Source organism: Siphateles boraxobius, unplaced genomic scaffold, assembly GCF_051911475.1.
Source record: "Siphateles boraxobius isolate OS27281-9 unplaced genomic scaffold, OSU_SipBor_1 22, whole genome shotgun sequence".
Classification (NCBI taxonomy): Eukaryota; Metazoa; Chordata; class Actinopteri; order Cypriniformes; family Leuciscidae; genus Siphateles; species Siphateles boraxobius.
The window spans coordinates 25,405,219-25,429,491 of NW_027508833.1; the positions used below are offsets into that span (position 1 = coordinate 25,405,219).

At 36.3% G+C, this 24,273-nt stretch overlaps 2 protein-coding genes across 3 annotated transcripts in view; one reads left to right on the plus strand and one right to left on the minus strand.

Moving 5' to 3' along the window:
* Positions 1–8,657: 8,657 nt before the first annotated feature.
* reep3a (receptor accessory protein 3a) lies at positions 8,658–20,073 on the minus strand. Its single transcript, XM_077239269.1, has 8 exons — positions 19,696–20,073; positions 17,192–17,264; positions 16,388–16,464; positions 14,180–14,300; positions 13,744–13,857; positions 12,308–12,446; positions 10,958–11,094; positions 8,658–10,743 (listed from the first exon to the last, which is right to left on the minus strand). Exons 1-8 carry the CDS (start codon positions 19,725–19,727, stop codon positions 10,669–10,671), a joined length of 768 nt encoding a protein of 255 aa, XP_077095384.1. The 5' UTR covers positions 19,728–20,073; the 3' UTR covers positions 8,658–10,668.
* Positions 20,074–20,155: 82 nt separating this feature from the next.
* Positions 20,156–24,273, plus strand: part of rgs7a (regulator of G protein signaling 7a) — a 73,505-nt gene continuing 69,387 nt past the window's right edge. Inside the window, exons 1-3 of one of the 2 annotated variants that reach the window (XM_077239267.1) lie at positions 20,156–20,228; positions 21,110–21,326; positions 22,066–22,193. In XM_077239267.1, the coding sequence (XP_077095382.1) occupies positions 22,116–22,193 (78 nt within the window). In that variant the 5' untranslated portion in view covers positions 20,156–20,228; positions 21,110–21,326; positions 22,066–22,115. The remainder of the gene's footprint in view (positions 20,229–21,109; positions 21,327–22,065; positions 22,194–24,273) is intronic. The other variant, XM_077239266.1, reaches the window with a different exon arrangement.

A 24,273-nucleotide genomic window follows, 5' to 3' on the forward strand; every position in this document is an offset into this window, starting at 1 on the left:
ATGGTGAATATGGCCTTTTAATCTGCCGGCACGCCAGCGGATTGGTCACGCCGGTCATGATGTCGAGCGTCCTGGCGTCACAGGTATGATGGACACGACAGTCAGATGATCCAAAGATCGCAACCTAACAAAGGAATTTACAAACACAGAAGAGAAAGAACAAAACACACGTGGAACGTAACAGTATTCCTTGGACATTGTGACGAGTACGTTCCCAGAAGAAAAGACAACAATGGAGGCATTTCAGGTGGTTCAGAAACAGTGCTTACTGATATAGAGAATAACTCCCTTTGGAGTAGACTTTATACTTTGTAACTTTGCAGACCTCTTTCATGCTCAGACAGCAACATTACACACTAAAGGAAGTTGAAAATGTAAAAAAGCACAATAGGGCCCCTTTAAGACAAATGTTAGTGGATCTTGTCCATAGATAATGTGATGAACTACACCAGTGGTTACTCTGCTAGTGTGAACTTTACTTCCTTCATCCATTAGATGTGTCTACAGGTACCTGTGTGTTTGCATGGATGTGTGTGCGGCAGATTTGACTGTGAAGGTAACAGACACACAGTCTGGCTAATTGCCTCCATTACAGTGCGGCAATGTGACAGCTTCTAGGGAAGGCCACACAAGGTCAATTGAGCCCTGTTGGAATAGCTGCACTCTTCCCTGATCTGCCTCAATAGATTTAACAGACAGTGATGAAAGGGGACAGGTCTTTCAGTGAAAGATCGGCATGTTCCCTATGTGGACGAACTCTCACTCCCAAGCCAAAATCACCATTACTGTAATCTCAGTGTCTGGCCTTTTGACGTCAGTTGTTTACGGATGGAGTCAATCAAGGTGCTGAATAATAGTGGCTTTGTCAATTCTTAATGGACAAATTATGCCTGAAGGGGTGAAAAAACATGCCAAATAAGCATCGTTGTACCGGTGTTCTGACGATTTGTGCTCCCTTGTCGAAAAATGCTACCGTAGCGCGAATTGATAGCAGAGTCTGTCGATTTGTGCTGCCTTCGCAAAAAAATGCTACCCAAGCGTGAATCGATCACAGAGAATGTTGATACATTCTCTATTGTTTCCATAATTGTGTAAATCACACAATATTATGACATCGTTATTTAATTTAAATCAGGGTAGGTGTATGGGGAGCATATTTTGATGTTTTAAATGAACTATGGTTCATATAGCAATTATCACTTTGGATATAACAAGTAAAAATGACATTATCATATGAAATATAATTATAATAAAATTCAAAGTTAAGAGTACAGTATACTGTACTGTTTTTATTTTTAAAACGTTGTGAAAAGTAAAAATTATCATCAAATATTAATCTTTGACCTGTCAAAGTTTCCTACAAGTCTCCACAGCAAGGATGCATAGATTTATGGGCGTGGTAAGCAGAAGAAAAATTAGTCTGCACATGCGCATAACCAGTAAGTAGCACATCTCGATGGGTAGCATGAATCGTCAGAACACCGGATCATTGTCAAAAACAATAACATTAGCTAAATGTTTTTCTTGTTTAAACAAATACATTTGGATTAAATTATGCTGCACATCTACTAAGCCAGGACTTTGGCCTTAGTGATTGAGTGATTGATTTAATAGCACTTAAAGGGATTGTTTACCCAAAAATAAAAAATTTGTCATCATTTACTCACCCTTATGTTGTATTAAACATGTATGAGTTTCTTTCCTCTGTTGAACACAAAAGAAGACATTTTAAGGAATGTTGGTAACCAGACAGTTGATGGACCCCATTGACTTCCATAGTATTTTTTCCCCTTACTATTAACGTCAATGGCTACCTTCAACTGTCTGGTTGACAACATTTTTTTTTAAATATCTTATTTTGTGTTTAACAGAGGAAATAAACTCATACAGTTTTGAAACAACATGAAAGTTATCCGTGATGACAAAATGTTCATTGTTGTGTGAACTACTATCCCTGTAAATGTGGCAATGTGTGATGTTTTAACAGGCTAACAAACTGCAATGGTGGCACAAGCAGGCATTTTAAGCAGTAATTAAACTGTCAAAATTCAAAAACGAAACCATCGCAAAATACAATTTTGTGAAATATTATTACAATTTAAACAATTTTATATTTGTAACTATTTTAAAATGTAATTTTTTCCTGTGATGGCAAAGCTGCATTTTCAGCTTTATTACTCCAGTCTTCAGTGTCATATGATCCTTCAAAAATCAATCTAACATGATGATTTGCTGCTCAAGAAATATTACTATTGTCATCAATGTTGTAATGCTTACATTTTTTGGGTTCATTGATAAATAGAAACTCCAAAAGAACAGCGTTTATTTGAAATATAAATCATTTGTAAAATGATAAATATCTTTACTGTCACTTTTGATCAATTTAATCTGTTCTTGCTAATTAAAAATTAATTTTATTAAAAAAATCTTACAGAAACCCAAACTGTAGGCCCTACTTAAATTTATAAAAGATTTTAATAATTTTAAAAAAAGCAGCATCAGTGTGTCTGGACCGGGTGTTATAATAATGAGAATTAGGGACTGTTTGATTGTTTTAATTGAATTAAAATGAGGTTACAATTAAAATAATAATCTCATATTTTCATTCTATCGATGTTTGGGGTAAAAAAAAAAAAACACATTTCTATATGATATGCAACAAAAACAATGTATCATGAGCTTAAATTTTTGAATAATTTTTTATGCACAGCCAACAAGATAAATGCATTCTGACTGACGTTGACCCAAAGTTCAATGCAGTCTCTGATGCCATAAAAATTTACACAAAATTAAGAGACAGCGACAGAGCCAGCGAATCTATAAAGATGCCTTAAGACGAAAAGTAAAAACTTTTGAAAGAAGTATACTTAGGACCTAGTTTCAATATTCTCTAACAATAGCCACATGCACACCCTGGCAAGTTCAATTGCAAGTTCAGCTGAACAGCTAATTGCTCCTTTCACCTTACATTACAGGGCTTATAGGGCACAGCAATAAGACAGCATGAGAGACAGTAAAAATGCCATAGAATCACCATTAACAGACAATCTTCACCAGCTCTTTGACCGACTGCACTTTCCGAACTCAGCTAGCTCGCAAAACAACTCCAGACATCACTGAGCCAATGGGGCAGTGCTCATCGCAGTAATTATATCATGCCTGAGGAAGACAGACACAGAGCCATGCAAATTCAGATTAAACCCGCAGCGACGGGGGCCTGTGTGTGTGTGTGTGTGTGTGTGTGTGACTGTGTGTGTGTGTTAGGGACAGGACCTTTTGATCATTTGGGGGCTTGGAGGGCGTGCTAATCGCTCCTGACAGGCCCTTTCCGTCAGATTCAGCGACAAACTTCTCGATTTTGCTCTGGTTTTTGAACTCTCCTCTGCCCTGCGGGGACTTGTCAAGCAATCTGATGTCAATGACCCAATTGTCCACTGGGCCCTTTCGGGTAACCCCAATGAGGTCCATGCTCCGGCTATTGTCTGCGAGTGAACTCTAGCGCTGATTGCATTTTCTGGTAATTAAGCTTGTTCTTTCACCCCACTCTTTCTTTCATCACCCCGTCGCTGATCCGCTGCATGAAGCTTGCACTGGTTGGTGGGATCGTATTAGCGTATGGGCTACAGCGTAGTGTCACTTGCGTGCTCGCACAGGTGCTGGGTTTTCCCACCATACCATGCCGCTCATTAGGTCATCGTGACGACGGAAGCGCATTTTGTTTAATTGGATTCTCATTAGTGCTGCTACAAAAGATCAGCCACTGACCTCGTTGCACCCGGGGGCACCAAGCTTGTTATATGCATATCCTCTCACATAGGGTTTAATTATTGTTGTGAACAAACCGTGGTTTGAACACTACATGCAGGAATTAACGCCTACTGGTGTAAAGGGAGCTAAATGTGCTGTGTATATCTGATTATATTTAATCTGGATTGCATAATTAAAATGCGAAAATGAAGTACTTGTAATAAGATTATATTGCATTTTAAAATGGTCATAATCAGATTAGTTACTTTTTTATTATACATGATTGTTATTCACACAATCACAGTAATTTGTTCATATTTTATTGATTTTACCTAATGTAATGCAGGTGATAGGTCAAAAGTAATCAAAATGTAGTCACATGGTCGTGTCACAGCACTCATAAACACATATATAGTACTGCAATAGACACAAATCTTTGCCAAAAAACACAGCACGACTTTCTCAGAGTCCCTTCTGATCACCAAGGTTTACAAGACAGGAGCCACCAAAACCCACACGTACACTAAATATACATATGTGCCTTTCAAGGCTCCAAGAATATCCTTGATGGTAGTGTTCTCTTCCAAATACGTCCCAGGACACATTATTTCTGAAAAATGAACTCGTCCGTGGGACGCCACCCCAGTGATCTGTAAGGCACCTATTCAAACACAATACTTGCTCTTCTGGATAAATGTGGATGTATGGTGACTATAAAAAGTATACACTTGCTTGCAATTATTGTTTTTACAACTTATTGTTTTACTACTTTAAAACCACAGAGGATTTCAATTGACCTTTTTGACACTAATAATAAAACTGTTCTTTTATGTGAAAACTAAGGCCATGATGAGTCTTTCTGACTCAAACCTGTTAGGAAAAAAACAAGCATGAACTTTTCACCTTCATAGTTGGTTTGACATGCAATAAAATAATTTTTATCCTTTCAGTTTGAAAGATTAGATCAGATTTCATGTTTTCTTTCACCATTCTTTATGTGTCAGGTGTTGCAACAACTTAATTAAATCTACAGTAACAGTGCATGTTCTACTCTTTCCCAATTTCGTCAAGATTGAACCTACATAAATATGTGCCATAATTATGATTACCAAACTCTGGACATATTGTACAAGCAAAAAAAAAAAACGATTACAGTCTGAACAGTCAATATATATATATGGAGTTGGACATGATTCGAAAACTTTAAATGATCCTGAAAAAAAAAATCATCACACTTGCACTCCTCAGTCAAAAATGACCACATTGGAAATGAATGGGAAATGAATTTCATCTAGTGGTACAGCACCCAAACACAATCTTACAGAAAGCTCATTTTTTTAGATATCAACCTCAAATTTGGAAGACAACTTGTTTAGATGGCTTTGTTTTTCTTCCAGTTTTAGAGTAAAACTTGTATTGGAAAATATATATTTCACATAAAACGTAAACTTCTATAACTTTAAGTTCACTTTTAGTTTTTACCTTTATCACTTTAGCAATAATCTACCAAGTGTCTTCTTTAATAAGAGACCAAACTTTATTGTTTTAAAATTTTAGAGATTTTGACAGGTTAAGTTGGATATTTAATTTCAGGGTCTATGCCCAAAAAGTGAATGAATGGATTATAAAGTTTGTCTCGATACAGTTATATGAACTTATTTGAATTTCAATCCATATACAGTAGCATTTTCCTTTCAAAATTGCTCAAGCTCAGTCAATAAAAAGTCCAAGACGGTAAATATGTTTAAAGGCACTGTACTTGGTAAGGAAACATTCAACCTTTTTCCATTATCGTCTTGTCTTCACACTTGCAGCCTCTTACATTGCTAACCCCCTCCAGGTGGAGTGGCGCTGGAGCCCTAGAGAGATGCTTGGGAATTGCAAAAGGGGGCAAGAGGTGTCAGATCCTGAAAAGGCAGAAAGAGGAACCCGATAGTGGCTGGGTGACGGAGGTCTGGACCGGGGCAAAAGGGTCTGGGGCTTCGGGTATTGAGGGCAGGATTATTGGGGACAGGCTGAGGAGAGATGAGGGCAGAGAGCAATCTGACCCAGCGGGAGAGAGTGAGAGAGAGAAAGAAAGAGTAGGTGAGATGGGGCTGAAAAACTCAAAGAGAGACTAAAGAAAGGAATGAGATTTAAGGAATGCTGAGGAAACCACGAGAGAGAGAGAGAGAGAGAGAGAGAGAGAGAGAGAGAGAGAGAGAGAGAGAGAGAGAGAGAGAGAGAGAGAGAGAGAGAGAGAGAGAGAGAGAGAGAGAAAGAAAGAAAGAAAGAGAAAGAAAGAAAGAAAGAAAAAGTAATGAATATTTTAGCCGAAATAAAGCAGTATACGAGTTGCCTATACCGTTCACGTTAAGTGAGATTTTTTTTCAATTAATACTTTTATTCGGCAAGGACACGTTCATCTGACAGTAAAGATATTTATAATGTCACAAAAGATTTCTATTTCAAATAAATGTCTTTCTTTTGAACTTTCTATTCATCAAATTAATCCTGAAAAAAAAGTATCACAGTAACAGTTTCTACCAAAATATTAACACAACTGTTTTGAACATTGATAATAATAAGAATTGTTTGTTGAACATCAAATCAGCATATTAGAATGATTTCTGAAGGATCATGTGACACTGAAGATTGGCTGACAATTCAGCTTTGCCATCACAGGAATAAATTACATTTTGAAATATATTAAAATAAAAAAGTTATTATAAATGATTATAATATTTCACAATATTACTGTATTTTTTATCAAATAAATGCAGCCTTGGTGAGCATAGCAAACTTTTGAATAGTAATATATTACACTTTAAAGACACAAATGCTACTCTTCTGAACCTGAAACAATGATTCTAAACAAACTTCACCTGCTCTTGGTGATGTCACGTTCACACAACATTGGGAAAGCACCACGGGGGACATTATCACTCATAAAACAAACACACAGTTACGTCAATACACAGTCTCACTTCTATTACAGTAAGTTCTAAAATAACACTCAATGTAAAACTGAAACAACGATTGATAGAGATCACCACAAATGTCTAATGGGCCTTTAAGGCATGTTCCGGGTTCAACACAAGTTTAGCTATGTCGACGGCATCTGTGACATTTTTAAAAACAAGCAAAAATGTTGTTTACGGTAATGCACATAGCCTATAAGCCTATGGGGCAATACATATTGTATTAAAACAATAAACATAATAACAATAAACTGTTTTAAAGTAAAGCAACAAGACTGACTGAAACATTAAAGGCTACTTACATTTGAATTGGCTTTTATGTTTATTTATTTAGTTTTCATTTTAATCTTAGTTTAATTGTGTAGTAATTTTATGGGGTCATTTTAATTCGTTTTTTTTAAAATACACTACTATTTATAGGTTTCATTTATTTTTCATATCAGTTCTAGTTGAGTTTTATTTTACACTTTTGTCTGGTTAGTAATTTATTGCTGCAACTTAAACTTGTTTCTAGTTAGATTTTTCTCATTTTTGGTTAGAGTTTAAATTTTCCATCTAATACTTGTATTTTATTTCATTTTACTTTATGTTAATTAAGAAAAATGTTTAATTTTAGTTTAAAAATAATAAACCTGATCTGTTTACCCGCATAGAAGAGAAAGTCCCAGTGGTAAAAATGTGATTTGGACAACTATACAGCTCAAATATAATTTATGTATGGAATAATTAAATCAAATAAAAGCACTTTAAAAAAAATAATGAAATGCATGTTTCTTCCTTTAATCCCTGCCTTCCACCATGTATGTGTCTACTGAGACTAAAGAAAATAAAAGTGTGTTTCAATCATACATGGTTGTGGACCAACAGGTAGCTTCACTCTTTCACTGATGTCTCCACAAACAAACTCGACCTCCTGACAGAATCCCATTTCTCTTTCATTCCTCTCTTAATTCTCCCATCCTTTTCCTCTTCTCTTCCCCTCCTGTCTCTGATGGCATCTGAGACACAGGACGTCTCCACACTAAAGTGCTGAAAGACTTGGACACGTCCTGTGATAGAGACAATAATGAAACAACTGCCGTTGGACCACACAGATACAATGACACGCAAACTAAAACCTGCCTCACTATTTGCATTTATCAAGAACATGTACAGCATTGAGCAAGTCCATCAATGTCATGTCTTAGTGAATAAGCTAAACAAAAATAAGCAGTTTGCAGTTCTCAACACGTGGGAGCTTGTTTGTGTGTCATTAACCTCTTTCTTCTTTATAGCCTAAAGGTGTAAATATATTTAAATCAGATGGCTCCCCATAAAGGTTAAACACATACTCACATAAACAGATATGAGGCTTTCAGATGCTAATCTAAAAGTGATGCAAATCACTAATTTTCTCTGTTCTGTTTTGCATGTTTGAAGCTGAAGTAATAAGATTCTTATCACTCTTTTTATGGAGAAAGGCCTGACATGTTTAAATTAAATCGATGTGGGCTTGTAGGGGTTAACCCTTTAAAAAAATATGCCTTTGCAGAGATTTCCTAAACTAACTACAAGAGTTCCTTACTGTGCTGTCCATTTCAAGAGAAAAACAGAGCCTGACTGCTCCTAGTGGTCATTGGAGAAATTGCAGTATGACAGACATCATTAACGAGGTGCCATTAAGGAATTAACATAGGGTAATATATAAAGCATTTATTTGATTAATAAACAGCCTTTCAGACCTACAGGAAGATAATGATTTAGGCTAACTTATAACTAATGGGTGACTGTATGTCTTAAACTCCATATATACACACAGTGTTCCCATTCTTTTTGTTTAATACAATGAGTGTTTCATGACCTTTCCAGTTGTTCCCAAGTACAGGATAATTTTTAAAAAATATTATAGACTTTTTTGTACCTCATGTACTAATCCAGAAGTTACTGGATATAAAAAATTACACATACTAGTTTACAAAAATATATTTAGTGTTTTATTAGTCTGGTTTCACACTTACATGTGGGATTCATAAAACGCAATATCTAGTCCATAAAATAGCTTAGAGAAAAAAAGAAAAGAAAAAAAAATCCTTGACTTTTCCAGGCCTTTTAAAATACCCTGGTATTTACAGATTTTCCATGACTTGTCCCAAGGTCAAATAAAATAAACTTAGCTTTAAACCTTATTCTTTTAGGTCCAGGGTTTACTGAATTACACATTCAAAAGAGCTCTCGGACACAAATCTAATCAACAAGTTTTCTCCATCACACAAAACATACTAACAAACTAAGACCCCACAATGCTCAGGCTTTTCCCACACATTTACAATTAACCATCCAACACATAACGCAAACAAAAACGGAAAGATCATTGCCACTGTTTACACATGTACAAACCACAATGTTTAACTTACTTCTGTCAACTAGCATCAGATTCACTCTCCTGTCATGCTTCGCAAAGATAAATCTGGAGTGTTTTGGTCAAATGTAAGTGCATTTTGTTATTTAGATTTAAGGCAGCTGAAAAATGTTTGCACGGCAGACTAAATACAGAAACAAACATGATTAAAATGAATGTGCATCACTAAAAATAGATTGCGCAAAATGTGAAAAGAAAAATCAAAATACAAACCTAAGACATTCAAACACAAGAAATCTATTTGGAAACATTTTTAAAAAAATACTGTTAAGACTGAAAACAAACTATTATAATATTTCATAACAGATGTAAAAGTAATAGTTCACCCAAAAAAAAGCAGGAAAACATCATTTACCAATCCTCACGACATTCCAAAGCTATACAGTAAGACTTCTTTTGATAATAAAAAGAGAAGTTTTGAATAATATGGTTATTTTTTTCCAATACAATAAAAAATTCACTGAAAATCTTCCCCTACACTGAAGTTCTGAAATGAACCAGTGGTGAACGGTTTGGTGTTAACCTGCAATTTCAGATTTTTTTTGTAGTCAGAATTTCAGAAAAGAAAATCATGAGTGAATTAACAGTTAAATTCCCAGAGCAAAGATAAAATACTGTGACAACACCAATACTGAAATGGAGAAAAATGGGTTCAACATTTTTTTATGATTTATTCTGAATCTGAACAGAGTTGAGCCAAACCCTTCTGCCACAGGACAGCTCATAGTCTAAGACACCTGATTTAGTCCAATGGACCACTTTTATGACACTTCTATTGTGCTTTAGTTTTCATTTCGGAGCTTGCTTGACAGACTGAATCCCCTTTCACTTTAATTATAAGGAAAAAATATATTCACCAATAATATTTCTTTTGCATTCCATGGCAAATGCACATGCCATGAGGATTAATAAACGATGACATCATTTTTATTCTGGGTGAACTAAGGAAATTGTAAACATTAACATGCTGAGACACCTACTGTATGCATACTCAAAAACCTGCTATAACATGCACACTCATTTTAGTCCATTTTTTCTGTTCCATTTCATTACTGCTAAAGCAAGCTGAAAGGTGCATGCTACAGTAACCTTTGACACCTGCCCCTGTAGAGGGAGAGCGAGGACACCATGGGATCCGTGCCACTCTGCGTAACAAGAGATGTCTCTACAGAGGCAGGTTCAGGTCAAGTTACAGATCAGATGCGCTCGGATCCATTTTTAAATAAGATTTTTAGTACATTCTCAGTCTTCCTGTACTCATAATAGACTTTGGTATTTTTTCTGAACAAATAATGCTGCATGCAAGATTATTCATCAATCTGCACCGTTATCGCTCGTATTGTAGTATTCCTCATCTGTAAGTCACTTTGGATAAAGCATCTACTAAAAGAATGAATGTAAATGTCATTGTTCATGTAGTTTGAAGTGTTTAGTGCTGCTTTGAAAGAGCATTATCTTGCAGAATTGCATAACGAAAGTTTAGAATTAAACTTGAGCATTTTTAAACCGAGGATTAGACTGCAGTTTCGACGCTGATCCCATCTGCGAGTTTGTATTGGACAATCAAGGATGGTCAAAAGTGGTTGATGTAACCAATTGCCGCCTTCGGGGTTTCAGCTTCAGAGAGCCATAGCGAGGCTTTGAAAAAAACAATACAACACCAATACACAGTTAATCTTCAGTAAATACTACATTGGGTTTTAATATGAGACACCCAGGGAAAATGTTTGTATTTTGTACTCAGCTTTAGATTATAATTAGCGCTGTCAAATCGATTAATCGCGATTAATGGATTTTGACAGCACTAATTATAATAGAATTGAACAGAAAATGTTTGCATGCACAAATGTACCTCTTTGCGTGCTGCTTTGGCACGGGTGAGTTTGACACTCTGAGATCTGCGCAGGCCCTTCTGCACCGACGCCTCGTCCTCAGAGAATACTCCATCTGTTTCCTCCTCATGCCCCTCCCCTGCTTGTTTATACGCCTCTGTTGGAGCAGATGCACAGAGGAAGCAATAAAGATCTCAAACAAGAGGAACTGAACCTTGAAGGATTGGTTTACCCAAAAATTTTAAATTCTATCATCATTTACGCACTCTCATGTCGCTCTAAACCCATTTTGTGAATTTGTGGAATGAACAAAGAGAATTTTCAATACAATCATAACAAATAGATATTAAAGCTATCAAGCCTCAAAGAGGATGTAAACGCACTATGAACAGTATTGGAATATGGTGGGAAAAGTTTATGGTGCATACTTTTATTGTGAATGCAGTCTTCCTTTCTCTATGAAAGAAAGGCATATGGGTTTGGATTGATATGATGGTGAGTAAATGACTGCATTTTTTGTCAAAAATGAATACATGATGTTTGCAAACTGGATGATTTGTATTATCTTACAACAGTATATTTCTTATTTAGGGAAAAATCGGGTCTATTGGAGACAAATAGATTACTTAGGCGCACAGAAAGAACACCACAAACACAGTACAATCAACATCTCACAGTAAAATACACCGGTGTTTTGCCAGATGAGAAGTTTATCCATGCATCATCTTTTTACTCTTTTAATTCCTTTTATAACTGTATCGTCTTTATATCTCTTTAAATTCCTTTAATAACTGTTTAAATTTTCCTTGCTTTTATTTTGTGCTTATTTTAATTCCTTTCTGTGTAAAGCAGTTTAATTACCATAGTGTATGAAATGTGCTATGTAAATAAACTTGCCTTGCCTTATTACTTGGACAGTCAACTGATAACAGAATTTATCTAAATTGAACTTATGTAAATTGTTTAAGAATTCATTTAAATTAATAGAATAAAATTGCAATGCAGAAAGAAACATCCATTTTCTGTAAAGCTGCTTTGAAACGATAGGAATTGTGAAAAGCGCTATACAAATAACGTGAATTCAATTGAATTGTTTGAACAGCTAGACTTTCCATCAGTTTCCATAAGGATTATTTTTCAATCCGTGTTCTACCACTAGAGGGAGACATACTGTTATAATTATTATAATGATGACAGACAATGTGCTCCACTAGGGTTCATCTGCCCTTGAGGTCTTAAATTGCTAATTTTGACTCTTACAGCTCATTTGTTTCTTTAGTTGAATCAGTATGTGGTAATTTTTCATAATTACATAATCAATCATTTATCCTTATATAATCAGAAATTATGTCATTAGAGCATGTGCTCACCAGAATCGACAGCGCTAGGGTTAGCAGGCTGAAAGGCCCGTCGTCGGCTGGGGTTGGAGAAGGCTGACTGCTCAGAGGGGATCTGCGTCAGGTCTGGAATACTGAAACTCCTCAGACGTTCACTGATTGCACCCTGTCCCTGTGACACAAAGTCATGTGATCAGCTTTGTCACTATGCATGATCTATGCATTGGGTGAACACAATTCAAGAAGCAAAAAGCCTTCATTTGTGGTTGCTTTTATTATACACAAGCAAACACATATTTTTATTTAACTTGTCTGAAGGCATCGACCAGTTAATAATGGTCTAATGATGTGCTGGTGACAGGTTACAGCAGATCGAAAAAGAAAGTTACCTGGGACAGGTGCAGAAGCTACTGCTGGAGATTAATTTAGCATGTAGACAGAAAGAGAAAGGAAACAGGAAGATTTGTACTAGATTTTTTTTACATTTTTTGAAGAAAACGTGAGTGGTGATTAGAACAACATTAGCAACTGCATAATGTGGCAGATGATGGTGTTGCTATGCAGTGATTTTAGTGTGTTGCTATGCGGTTGCAAGGGTTCTTCAAAGTCAAAATATGAGCAGTGGACTTTAGCAAGCACCAGAATCAGACATGGCCAGACATTAAATTTGAAAAAAGAAAATGAAAAAGAGAGAACAAGAGAGGCAGTGAAGTGAAGAGCACATTTAATATTTATTGAGTCACTCTTGTTTTCATTTCCATGCAGTATCTGTCTTAATATTAAATAATATAAAAACATAAAGAAATCCTATTGACCTGAAACTATTTAACAGAAGCATACATACTACTGTTCAAAAGTTTGGGGTCAATATGATTTTTATAAGAAATTAACACTTTTATTCAGCATGGATGCATTAAATTGAGCGAAGGTGACAGTAAATACATTTATATTGTAACAAAAACAGCTATTTTTTAAACTTTCTAATCATCAAAGAATCCTGAATAATTTTTTTTTTAACATTGATAATAATAAGAAATGTTTCTTGAACAGCAAATCAGCATATTAGAATGATTTCTGAAGGATCATGTATCACTGAATACAGGAGTAATGGTGCTGAAAATATTCAGATTTGCCATCACATTAATGTATTACATTTTGAAATATATTATTAGATATTTTAAATTGTAATAATATTTCATAATATTGTGGATTTTAACAGTATTTTTTTCTCTATTTAACTGACAAAATCAAGTTCCTTAATATTTCAAAAAATCTGGTATACCATTTCCTAGAAATTCTTTTTATAAGCAACAAGAGCTTAAAACAGCATTTCAGAAATGTCTGTAAAAAATAAAGTAATGTATCCATTCAAAACAATGTCTCTGTTTACATGGAATGAAAATCAGCTTAGTTAGTTAGCTTAGCTCAAATGCCCAGTATAAACAGTGTATGAGTGTATGGATCTATACCTTCACAGCAGCAGAAACAGCAGCAGAAGCCGCGATAGTGAGACCCTGACGCCCAAAATTCACCATCGTCTCATAACTCTTCTCTCTGGCCTGGACAATATAGTCATCAATATCCTGCGAAACATAATGCAAAAAAATCAATAAATCTATAATAAAAATTCAGCGTTAACCTCCAACTAGGACTTTGACGACAAACAATTACAGAGGGAACGAGATATGCAGTTAAAGGAACCGTGACGTTTAAATCATAGTTTACAATGATCACATAATCGAGACATCCAACTGACACAACCCATCTGTTATTCTCTTAACGTTATTTATGTAATCATTGATTATGTAATCCTACTGACTCCATAATACATTTCAGTATGACTGTGTGTTCACTATCAGTGAATGCCTATTCCCAGGGAACCTGATGATGTGTTAGGGTCATTACCCTTTCCTTGGATGCCAGCATAGGGTGTAGGAACTTCCTGTAGAGGACACTGGCTCCTCTGGTGTAGGGAGACAGCAACCAAAAGACGAAAGCCATTTTCAGTTCGTAGTAAACTGGAAACCTAAAACATAGTCAAGTGCAATTAACGTGAAAATAAAGGGATGACGGAAGACAAAAAGAATGATTTTGAGTTAAACTTTCTCTACGACCTCTAAAGTCTCTGGGATCTCAGTACTGATACCTTAAAGGATTAGTTCACCTCAAAATGAAAATTTCCTAATAATTTACTCACCCCAATGCCATCCAAGATATCCATGTCTTTCTTTCCTCAGTGGAAGAGAAAATAAGTTTTTTGAGTGAAACATTTCTGGATTTTTCTTCAAATAATGGACTTACGTTGAAAGATCAGGCTCGATGTCGCCTGCGTCGGCGGAAGTACCGCCCCATTGTTTGCAAAGCGACCAATACAATTTGAACTATCCTCCATCGAGTGTGGCGGTACTTCCGCCGACGATATCGAGCCTGACCTTTCACCGTGATGACATAGTTCCCGGCGCGTTGCAGATCAGCTCAATCCGAACAATTGTAGTTAAAAGTATAAATATATATATTTTTTGTTTTGAAAATGACCTATCGTTTCGCTAGATAAGACCCTCTTCCTCAGCTGCGATCGTGCACAGTCCGTTAAAGCACTTCAAAGACCTTTGAAACTGCATTGATTTGGACTTCAAAACGCTGGTAGTCATTGAAGTCCATTATTTGAAGAAAAATCCAGAAATGTTTTCCTCAAAAAACTTAATTTCTCTTCCACTGAGGAAAGAAAGACATGGATATCTTGGGTGTCATTGGGTTGAGTAAATTATTAGGAAATTTTCATTTTGAGGTGATCCTTTAAAGGGTAAGCTCACCCAAAAAATGAAATAATTGTCAATTGCTCACCCTCATGTCATTCCAAACCCGTTAGACTGAAGAATGAAGATATAATGAAATCTGAGAGATTTCGGTCCCTACGCAACTACCACTTTGACAGATCATGAAAAAAAAGATCATTAAGAGATCATAAAACTAATCCATATGAAAGTCCAAATTTTCTGAAGAGACTCGATCACTTAATATGATTAACAGATTGAATATAGGCCCTTATTCACATATAAACATTGATCAGTGAAACTTAACAGAAGCTCAACCAAACATGTGTAACACACGAGAATGAACCGCTTTGGTTCGCGTATCTGAAGCGCACAGTATACTTTGCTTATGCGCTTTCCGCCCCGTCTCGGAGCGCGCACACAGGTGGTTCTTGCGCGTCAAGCAAGCATGCTTGAGCTTTCATTTACCATATCTGATATGTGTTTTGCTGACGAATATTTATATGTGAATGAAAACAAATAAAGCGATCGTGTCTCATCAGAATATTTGGACTTAACCGCTCAATTCATATGGATTAGTTTTACAGTCTCTGTATGGATTTTTGAAGCGGTAGTTGTGTGGACTGTCAATAGAGAGACACCAATCTCTCCGATTTCATTAAAAAATATCTTCATTTGTGTCTTACGGGTTTGAAACGACATTCGGTTGAGTAAATGATGACAGAATTTTCTAAATTTTGTTTAAAGGTGAACTGTCCCTTTAAGCAACAAATAAACACCCTTGGTTGATTGACGTAATGCAACTATATCTGTTAATATACTAAAAAAAGTCAATAATTTGCCAAATTAAATTGACATTATATATTTGTATTATATTTTTTTTAATTATTGTTATTTATATATGTTTTAGAATGTTTAGTGCCAAGTTTTTTAGGACCCTTTACTATAAAGTACTCTGTGCAGTTTTATCCTGAGCTATCCATATAAATAAAGCTGATCTAATCTAAGAAGACCTGAGCCAGTAAAAGTACAGCTGAACAATTTTTTTTTCAAATGTCACGAAACTAATGAAATGCACTAAAATTTAACTGAACTGAAACTGAACCTAACAGACTGGTTCCCCTAAGTGGCCTGAGGAAAATAAACGGAGCTCAAAATCTGCAAGTGCAGCAACAGATAAAAGCCCTTTTCATACACCACAAAGGCCAGACAGTGAGAAGCCCACACAATAGAGAAGAATTGCAAAATGTTAATAAAACCACTTGATGCACAATTACTCCATGCAATCCAATAGCAATCATTTGTCTCTTTTCAGTGCCTAAGTATGTACAGTATTTACCAAGCCAAAGAAAGGTCTGTGATGGTCTCCACCACTGTGTAAAGTGCAAACACAATCCAGTACATCATCCATCGCACCTGTCAAACCACAAGCACAAACTGTTTGTTGAAGGTATAGAAGAGATAATACAAAAACACACAATGTAGGAACATTTAAACTTTTGTCGCTCTAGTGGTTAATAAACAAAACTGCATGCGTCTTGCGGAAGACTATTGTAGCAGAGCTACTTCTCTCAGTTTATGTTTATGACGAGTTGTTGTCCCGCTCGGTCTAAAATAGTGTGAATATAAACACTTATTATAGGCGTATCATAGTGATTCAGGATAAGGCAAAACACGGTTTGGAAGATGGTACATTCATGATGTAGGCTACTAGCTCATTATATATACATTTAGTAAATTTTAAACAATAAGTTACATAGTGTACCTTTAAACATTACAATATATGAATAATAATAAATTGCTATATGGTACATATCAAAATACTATGGTATCACCATCGCTATATACCATAATACATTGGTGTAATGTCCTTTGTAAGGAGAGAAATGGAAGTAGCTGGAAGACACCATAAAGTGGGGATACACGGAGGAAGGACAGGATTAAATTGCTAAAGGGTTTAGTTACTGACAGCCTCTGTCAGATACTAAGAGTAACCAGCTTTTACAAACAATACAGCTGGAGCTCTCCATCTACTCTGGCTGTTAACATTCTCTGAACTCAAATATTAAGAGTCAGAAGAACATCGCTGGATAATGATATGCATATGACTTTGTCTTGGTTGTTCAAAGAATTGAATACTCACATATTCTTTGACGTTCTTGGACTTGACAGCTTTAAAGGAGTAGTATGCAGGATACAGCGTTCCAAACACAAGACTGTGAGAAAACACAAACAGGCATGCAATTGAGACTACTATATTCTAAAATGCCTGTTATAGGCATGCAAACAAATAAAGGTTCAAGCTGACAGTAACACTCTTTACAATTAGGGCCATATGTTATATCAATTGATCTATATCGGTTATCAGCCAATATTAGGGATTTTGTTTTTTGAACATTTGGATTACCTTTGCATCTAACATTCACATAATCTTTCAAATTAATACCTTATTTGAAAACAGTAAACATTTACGAACGCTGTCTTTAGCAAATCTTGAAGCTGATGTCTTTTTTTTCTATTGTCGTGGTGCTCTGTTAATTCTACAAATATCTATTTATTCATGGTTTTCGTATGATGACACAATTTTATAGGAACGCCCACCTGGAGGGCAAAACAATGCTTTTCTCCATTGCTTGCCAGTTCTTTTAAGTACTAATGTAGTAAGACAGTGATATTAAAAAGACCAAATTAAATATACACCTTATTAATGATGCATACTATGTACAGGCAAGAAGACGAACCCAGAGTATAAACGCCACGTGCAGTTTCTCATTAAGATGTTTTCTATAGAAAACCATTATAAAGAAAATGCCATTTCAAAAATGCCATTTTTGATCTTTAAATATCACTATTTCAGGCACTGTTTTTTTCATGCTATGCATTTTAGAATGTCCTGCAGTTTTTAGATATTTAAATACTGCAGCAGGTGCTGTATCTGGATCATGATTCACAAGTGCCCAAAACTTGCATTTGTTCACATATTTTTGTTTTTTCTTCTGAGAGTTGATCTAAATATGCGTAGCTTGAAACAGATGGAAAACTGACATGCATGTTCTGCATTTCTATGGACGGTTTGCCCTCTAGGTCTCTGTGGCAGTCACATGACTGAAAACCATGAATAGTGACGGATGAGATTGGAAAAAAACAAAAAAAAACATGTTTTTTTCCCCCCCAAAGAGGTGCTGAACACCTCACTTCAGTATATACACACAGTAAATCCACGAACCTTCACTGTAACCGGCCTGTCTTTCCCTGGACCATGTATTTTCCAGTAGCTATGGGAACGACAGCACTGCCTGATACCGTCTGAAGTTATGTGCATTCATGGGTGTGTGTGTGTGTGTGTGTGTGTGTGTGTGTGTGTGTGTGTTGAGGGACAGTTGGATTGGTTCCATTTATTGTGTAACCATTCATCCCTTCTAAATATCTCTACCATAAAGCAAAATAAGTGCTGAAGTCAAGAGTAGAGGTTATTTCTTAACTCAAAACTAAAATTATCATTTGTAATTAAACAACTTTATCATCACCAAGTCATCTTTTCCAAACAGAGCCCTGCCTTGCTATTACTACTAGTCAGAAGAAAGTGTTTAAGCGTCGAATGCTGTGAGAACACATTACAGTCACAATGGTTTAGTCATGCATTTCCTATTACGCTGTATGCTGGCAGAACTTGTGCGGGTAAAAAAAAAGAAGGTAAAAAAAAAGAACAAATGAGTGTGTGCGCGTGATGTTACTGCACATCTCTAAAAACAGCTATGCCTTATTTGCCTTCAGCAAATAATTCAGCATGTTAACTAACAGTAAGAACAAAAAAGGCATTTCAAAAGACCTTTAGACTTTGAAACTGACTATAACCTAGTATAAGATGTATTTCTATCAGTGACCTTATCTCTTACATTGTTAGTACACTAAAGATAACTAAACACACAGCAAACAGCTCCTAGTGAGATGAGGCACAGAATGTGATTTCCTGTGCTGACCTTTCCAAAGAGAAGGACACACCTAATGTAACATTAAGGTCCAGCAGGAAAACAGCAGTTCCTCCTTCCTTTGCAGACAAGGACATTAACCAAAGCAGGTCTCCAGCCAAAAACATAATGGATTTCCTGTTCTAATTGTAAGGATTTTTCCATTAGGTTTCCAATCATTTGTGATGACTATAGGATTTTGCACACTCAAAAATAGTAATATCTCTCATCACTAGCTGATAAAATACTTCAGATCTGACCACACCTAGAAAAAAATTACATTGACTGTAAATATTTCCATGACTGATAAATTTCCATTAGGTTACCTTTCTGGGCCTGAAAATCAAACTTTTCAGGACTGTGGGAACTTTGTTGATTGTGAAAAAAAAAAATAAATACATGAAAATACTGCAGTCTTGCAACTGTAACATTATTATATTGGAGACAAAACGGTTTTTAAACTGAAGCATGTTGAGTTTTCAAATACACGACAATAAACAAGAACATTAAGATTTGTTTTGTGGATTTATACTACTATTTTGAATGATAACATAATAGAGACAAACAGTAAAGTGTGCATAGATTTGATCAGTATCTAAATGCACAGTCAGCAGTTATCTAATAACAGAGGAACATGTAGCTCAGAAACAAAGCAAATCTTTTTTTAATAAATACTCACACGATGACCCTCGATATAATCCACGACACCATCTTCCAACCTGTTGCACTTTCAAGTAATGAGATTCACTACAGGTCGAGTCCAGATGTATAAATTATTCAAGAAAACTATAACTAACAATAACTTTTGTCTCGCTTCTCCAACCACTAAAACTCAAACACTGAGTTCCTGCTTTTAACGCATACGTTCTGATATCCACAAGTCTCCAAGATGACATCGTTATTTGACAAATAAACACTCGTTTTAGCTGTTGTTCTCTCCCAACATTACGTCCAGTTGTGTTAAACGTGTATGTATTGTTTTCTTCTTCGTTCTTCTTCTCATGTCCTTTCGTTCGGACTAGGAACGATGTGACGTTTGATTGATGGCTCGACTGGCAACTGATTGGACGGAACCACTGTTTTGTCCCGCCTTCTGCGTTTGCTGATTGGACCACTGACTCCAAACAGGGTCACAGGGCGGAGCAGTGCAGATCAGGCTTGTAGTTGCACGCTGGTTGCGTACTAGGATGAGAATGATTGAGTTTGTGGCAGGTAATTTTTTGAAACATTTTTATTTGAAGATGTTAAAACATTATTCGATAGATGAATGTATAGATATTTTTATGCATTTAACGAACGTATTGTCGTATAGTAGTTTGATGTAACGTTAATGGATGTATTTTGAATGCAGGTTCAAAACAGGTTCATTCTCAAGTTGATTTGCTTTTGCTCAGGGTCAGAGAAGTGTTGGGCAGGGAACGTTCTCATTCTAGAGAGCAGTTTATTGTACAAAACTTGGATGCACCGAAGTGTAAGATAAGACATAGATATTTTTGATCCATGGTACATGTTCTAAAATATAATTTTGGCATCTTTAAGAAGTAGCCTACACTAACATATGGATGACCTCAATGGTAATTAATACCAATAGACAAAGCAACAAATCTCTAGGTTATCTGAGTGGAACTGCATTGTAGGTAATTTCCAATTAAAAGCTCCTAAAATTCGGGGCCTGACAAACAAAGGGCAAACCGCAGGGTTCCACTTTCAGGATCAGACAATGTTTTCAGTCTCAGCGCTTATTTTTCCTAATAGTGCATTTTTAAAAAATACACAGTTTGGGCAAGAGTCTCAGTTTTTGTATTGTGATTAAATGCTTTGTCTGTTTCAGATAATGCCACCTTCAGACAGACAGTCATTTCCATATAGACATATCACTCTCCCAATAGCTGTCGTAAATTCACTTATTTTTCCAACAGATTACCAGTGTTTAATATAATAATTGAAAGTTTAAGTCACGTAATTTAATAACGAAGCAATATAACAATTTATTAGGAATTGCTAGCCTTTATTATATTATTTAATGGGCTATTTAAATATTATGAATTATTTACAAATCCCTCAAAGAAAAGCACTCCCTCTTTTTTGTGTAGGCTCCAGGATTGGTTCAAGGTTGGATGCGCGTGCCCTTGTCGCTGGCGCGTGCCCAGTCCTTCAGCAGAATCCCTGCGCGCGATTACGCGTCAGCATCAAGCAAAGGATCACTAATATTTCCAATGAATGATACATCTGATAGCTGACGAACTGCACGAGCTTGCTCCACTCTGGGATCGCGGATCCATATATCAGGGGAGACGGGGCGTGTTTGAGGTGAGAGTGAACATAAGTGATGCTTTTTGTGATTGTGTTGTGCATTTTGTTGGTGATGCCAGGTTTCTGAGGACTCGTGCAAGGGTCTGCAGTTCCGCCTGAGGAGCTGTCTGTGGTTCTAAGAGAATCGAGTGTCTGTACAAGAATGTGCGTTTTTGGTTACACGAAAATTAGCTTCCTGCTCCATTTTCTGGCAGTCTGAAGCAAGATAAGACAGCGAATCTCGCTTGACACACCATAAAGCCTTCACATACCATAAAGCCTTCACATGCATGACATACGGATGCAGCGCGAGGTTGAACAGTGTTTGCATTTAATTGGCTGTCCCACCGATCCTGCAAAATTGAGAAGTGTGTTCTGTGACCTGCTGTAATCAGAATTTTGTTTTAGCGTTATACGTACAATCTGTTAATTTTAACCTTGAGATGAAAAATCCTCTAATAAATGGTTTTAAGATGGCCAAATATGATTGCAATTGCAATCCAAATGATAGCCGTGCAGTTTTGTGTTTCACTCAAACATCGCATCAGAATCAAGCTCAAACAACAGAATCACTCAAGCATCAGAAATGACACAATCAAGTGGGGATTATCACAAAAATATTGTCAACTGATCTTTAGTCCTGCAGTATTATAAATAAGTTCATTTATTTATTCATGTTTTTATCATATGCAAGATTTGGTGTTTTAAGCAGCCAGATGTATCATTATTTGTTGTGTGCCTTGTTTCTCTCTATCAGGTGTATATATCCACTGGAGTAGCTGTTCTGTTCTGCAGAGTTTTTGAACCATGGCGAAGAACAACAGCCTCCATCCAAATAGCAATGGAGAGACGGACGACTCGCCAAACATGCTGGTTTACAGAAAGGTAGGACTTGCGAATAATTATTTGGATTGCTTTTGGTTGCTCTATGAAAGTTATTGACTTTTGAACAGAACTAGTATGACAAGCTTTGTTCTGAGCACAATTTTGGGGTAAAAAATGTATGCGCTAGATGTTTGAAAAGCCAATTTCTGTTGACTAAAATCTTGGCCACAAAAAGCTATTACACATTTCAACTGTTATTGGCCAGAAAAAAAGAAGAGTTTGTCTACCACACACTGACCTTTTGTAACCACATGCCCCATTGCTACAATGGGAATGATTTATTAAATAGCAAATTAATTTATCGGCAGGCTATTAATTGGCTTCACAGCAGTGTATAAACATATCATGGCAGCATACAAAAAGGCTGCAACATTATTTTGGCTAACAAATGTTTACAACATGAAAATACCCTTGTGCTGTTAATACAATTCAACCTTAAAACTAACCTTCGACCCTTTTTTAAGGTATAGCAGTATGGTTATATTGTGTTAAGTTGTCACCAATCGTTACATAAGAATGTGAAGGTATTAAAGTTTAAGTTCGGAGAAAGGTTTTCACAACTTTTGCCTTTGTGACAACTTCCCTTGTGACTGTGGCACTGGAGGGCATTTTCTTGTGAAGCAACAGGGATGGGGAAAAAAAAGTTAAGAAAAAGTAGAGACGGACATTGAAACTTTTTCGACCTTTCTTACTCTCCATCTTTCTGATGATTGGTAATTTGCTCACCACAGCCAAAGTCATTTGTGTTGCTGATTGGTAACTGAAGTCTATCATTGTGGCTGAGAGTCGCTAATATTACCACTCGCCCTGTGGAGTCTCAGAAAAGAAACATGAATTTTTTACAAAGCCATTATCACATAATTTAAAGACTTGTGTGGCAAATTACAGTTTCCATCATGGTCAGTCGTTGTGTCATTAATTAGTAGCCTGCTTAAATTAGGTATCTTGAGTGCTTCCCTGTGATGAATTCATCATTCTCGTTTCTTGGCCGAATGGGCGATATACTGAATATTCATGATATATCTGTGAAGATTTTGCATAGTGAAATAAAAATAATGAACATTGTGATGATTTTTATTTTTTTGCATTATTTTTTTTTTAAAGTGTCAAAAGCATCTCTGATCTAAACTTTGTTAGTTTTGTTTCAATGTATCGATTCGACATCTCTGGATCAAGATTTGTGTAGAAAGATGCTGTTTGCTGCCATATGGTGTAGCTATGACATCTACTAGCAGGGGGTAACAAGGTCGTGCTAACCAGCCAAACCTTGACATAACCCTTTGATACAGCAAAGACCCAAACTCCTGTCCTGTGCAAACACAACTAGCATTTCCAATGTCCTGTACCAGCTTGCCCTCCTGTCTCTCCTGAGCATGTTCAATTTCAATCTGTTCCCTCAGGTGCGGCTGAATATCTTGTCAGAACATGACAGTCAGATATAGTTTGGAGACAGTGAATCATTCATCTATCAGAGACATCCTCTTGCAGGACTCAAATTTTTTTTTCCTTCTTTCAATTCATTTCCTTCACCCTTCAGTTGATTTTCACATTTCCTCCATGCTGCTTCAGTCCTATTAGGTGTGCTGTGGCGTGGAGGTGCAGGGAGGAAAGGTACTCTGCAGTCAGAGATACTGTGGCTCTTTCCTTCACATCTCAAGACATTAACTCACCCAATTCAGAACTAATAACTACTGGCCAGCCCCTTATCACGGGCTTTTCTTACGGATCTCAAAGAGCTGAATAGATATATGAAGGACCCTAGGCAGAACAGGGACGCTTTTCCCGAAAGCATCACAACCATAAGTGGACTGCAAAAACGGGCATATATACGAATCGCCGTAGAATTACGGACTGTTTCCCAAAAGTTCTTGAAAATGTTCGATTTACAAGTGCTTGGGAGTAACTGTAGTTTATTTATGTGCACACATTTACTTGTGCACAGATAAATGATTTATAATAAAAAAAATTGGTTTGATTGTGATTTTAAAATCAAATGAATGATTCTAATGTGACGTCAAGAACAGAAAGTTTAAGTAGTATGTGAACCACTTTCTGACATGATGTACTTATTTGCTCATTA

What these genes read in the sequence shown, in the direction of transcription:
- reep3a (XM_077239269.1), bottom strand. Translation starts at nt 19,727, where the DNA reads ATGGTGTCGTGGATTATATCGAGGGTCATCGT. An exon ending in CCAAGAACGTCAAAGAATAT is followed by an intron (nt 16,465 to 17,191) that starts GTGAGTATTCAA and finishes GTGGTTTGACAG; the next exon opens with GTGCGATGGATGATGTACTG. An exon ending in TGCTGGCATCCAAGGAAAGG is followed by an intron (nt 13,858 to 14,179) that starts GTAATGACCCTA and finishes TATGTTTCGCAG; the next exon opens with GATATTGATGACTATATTGT.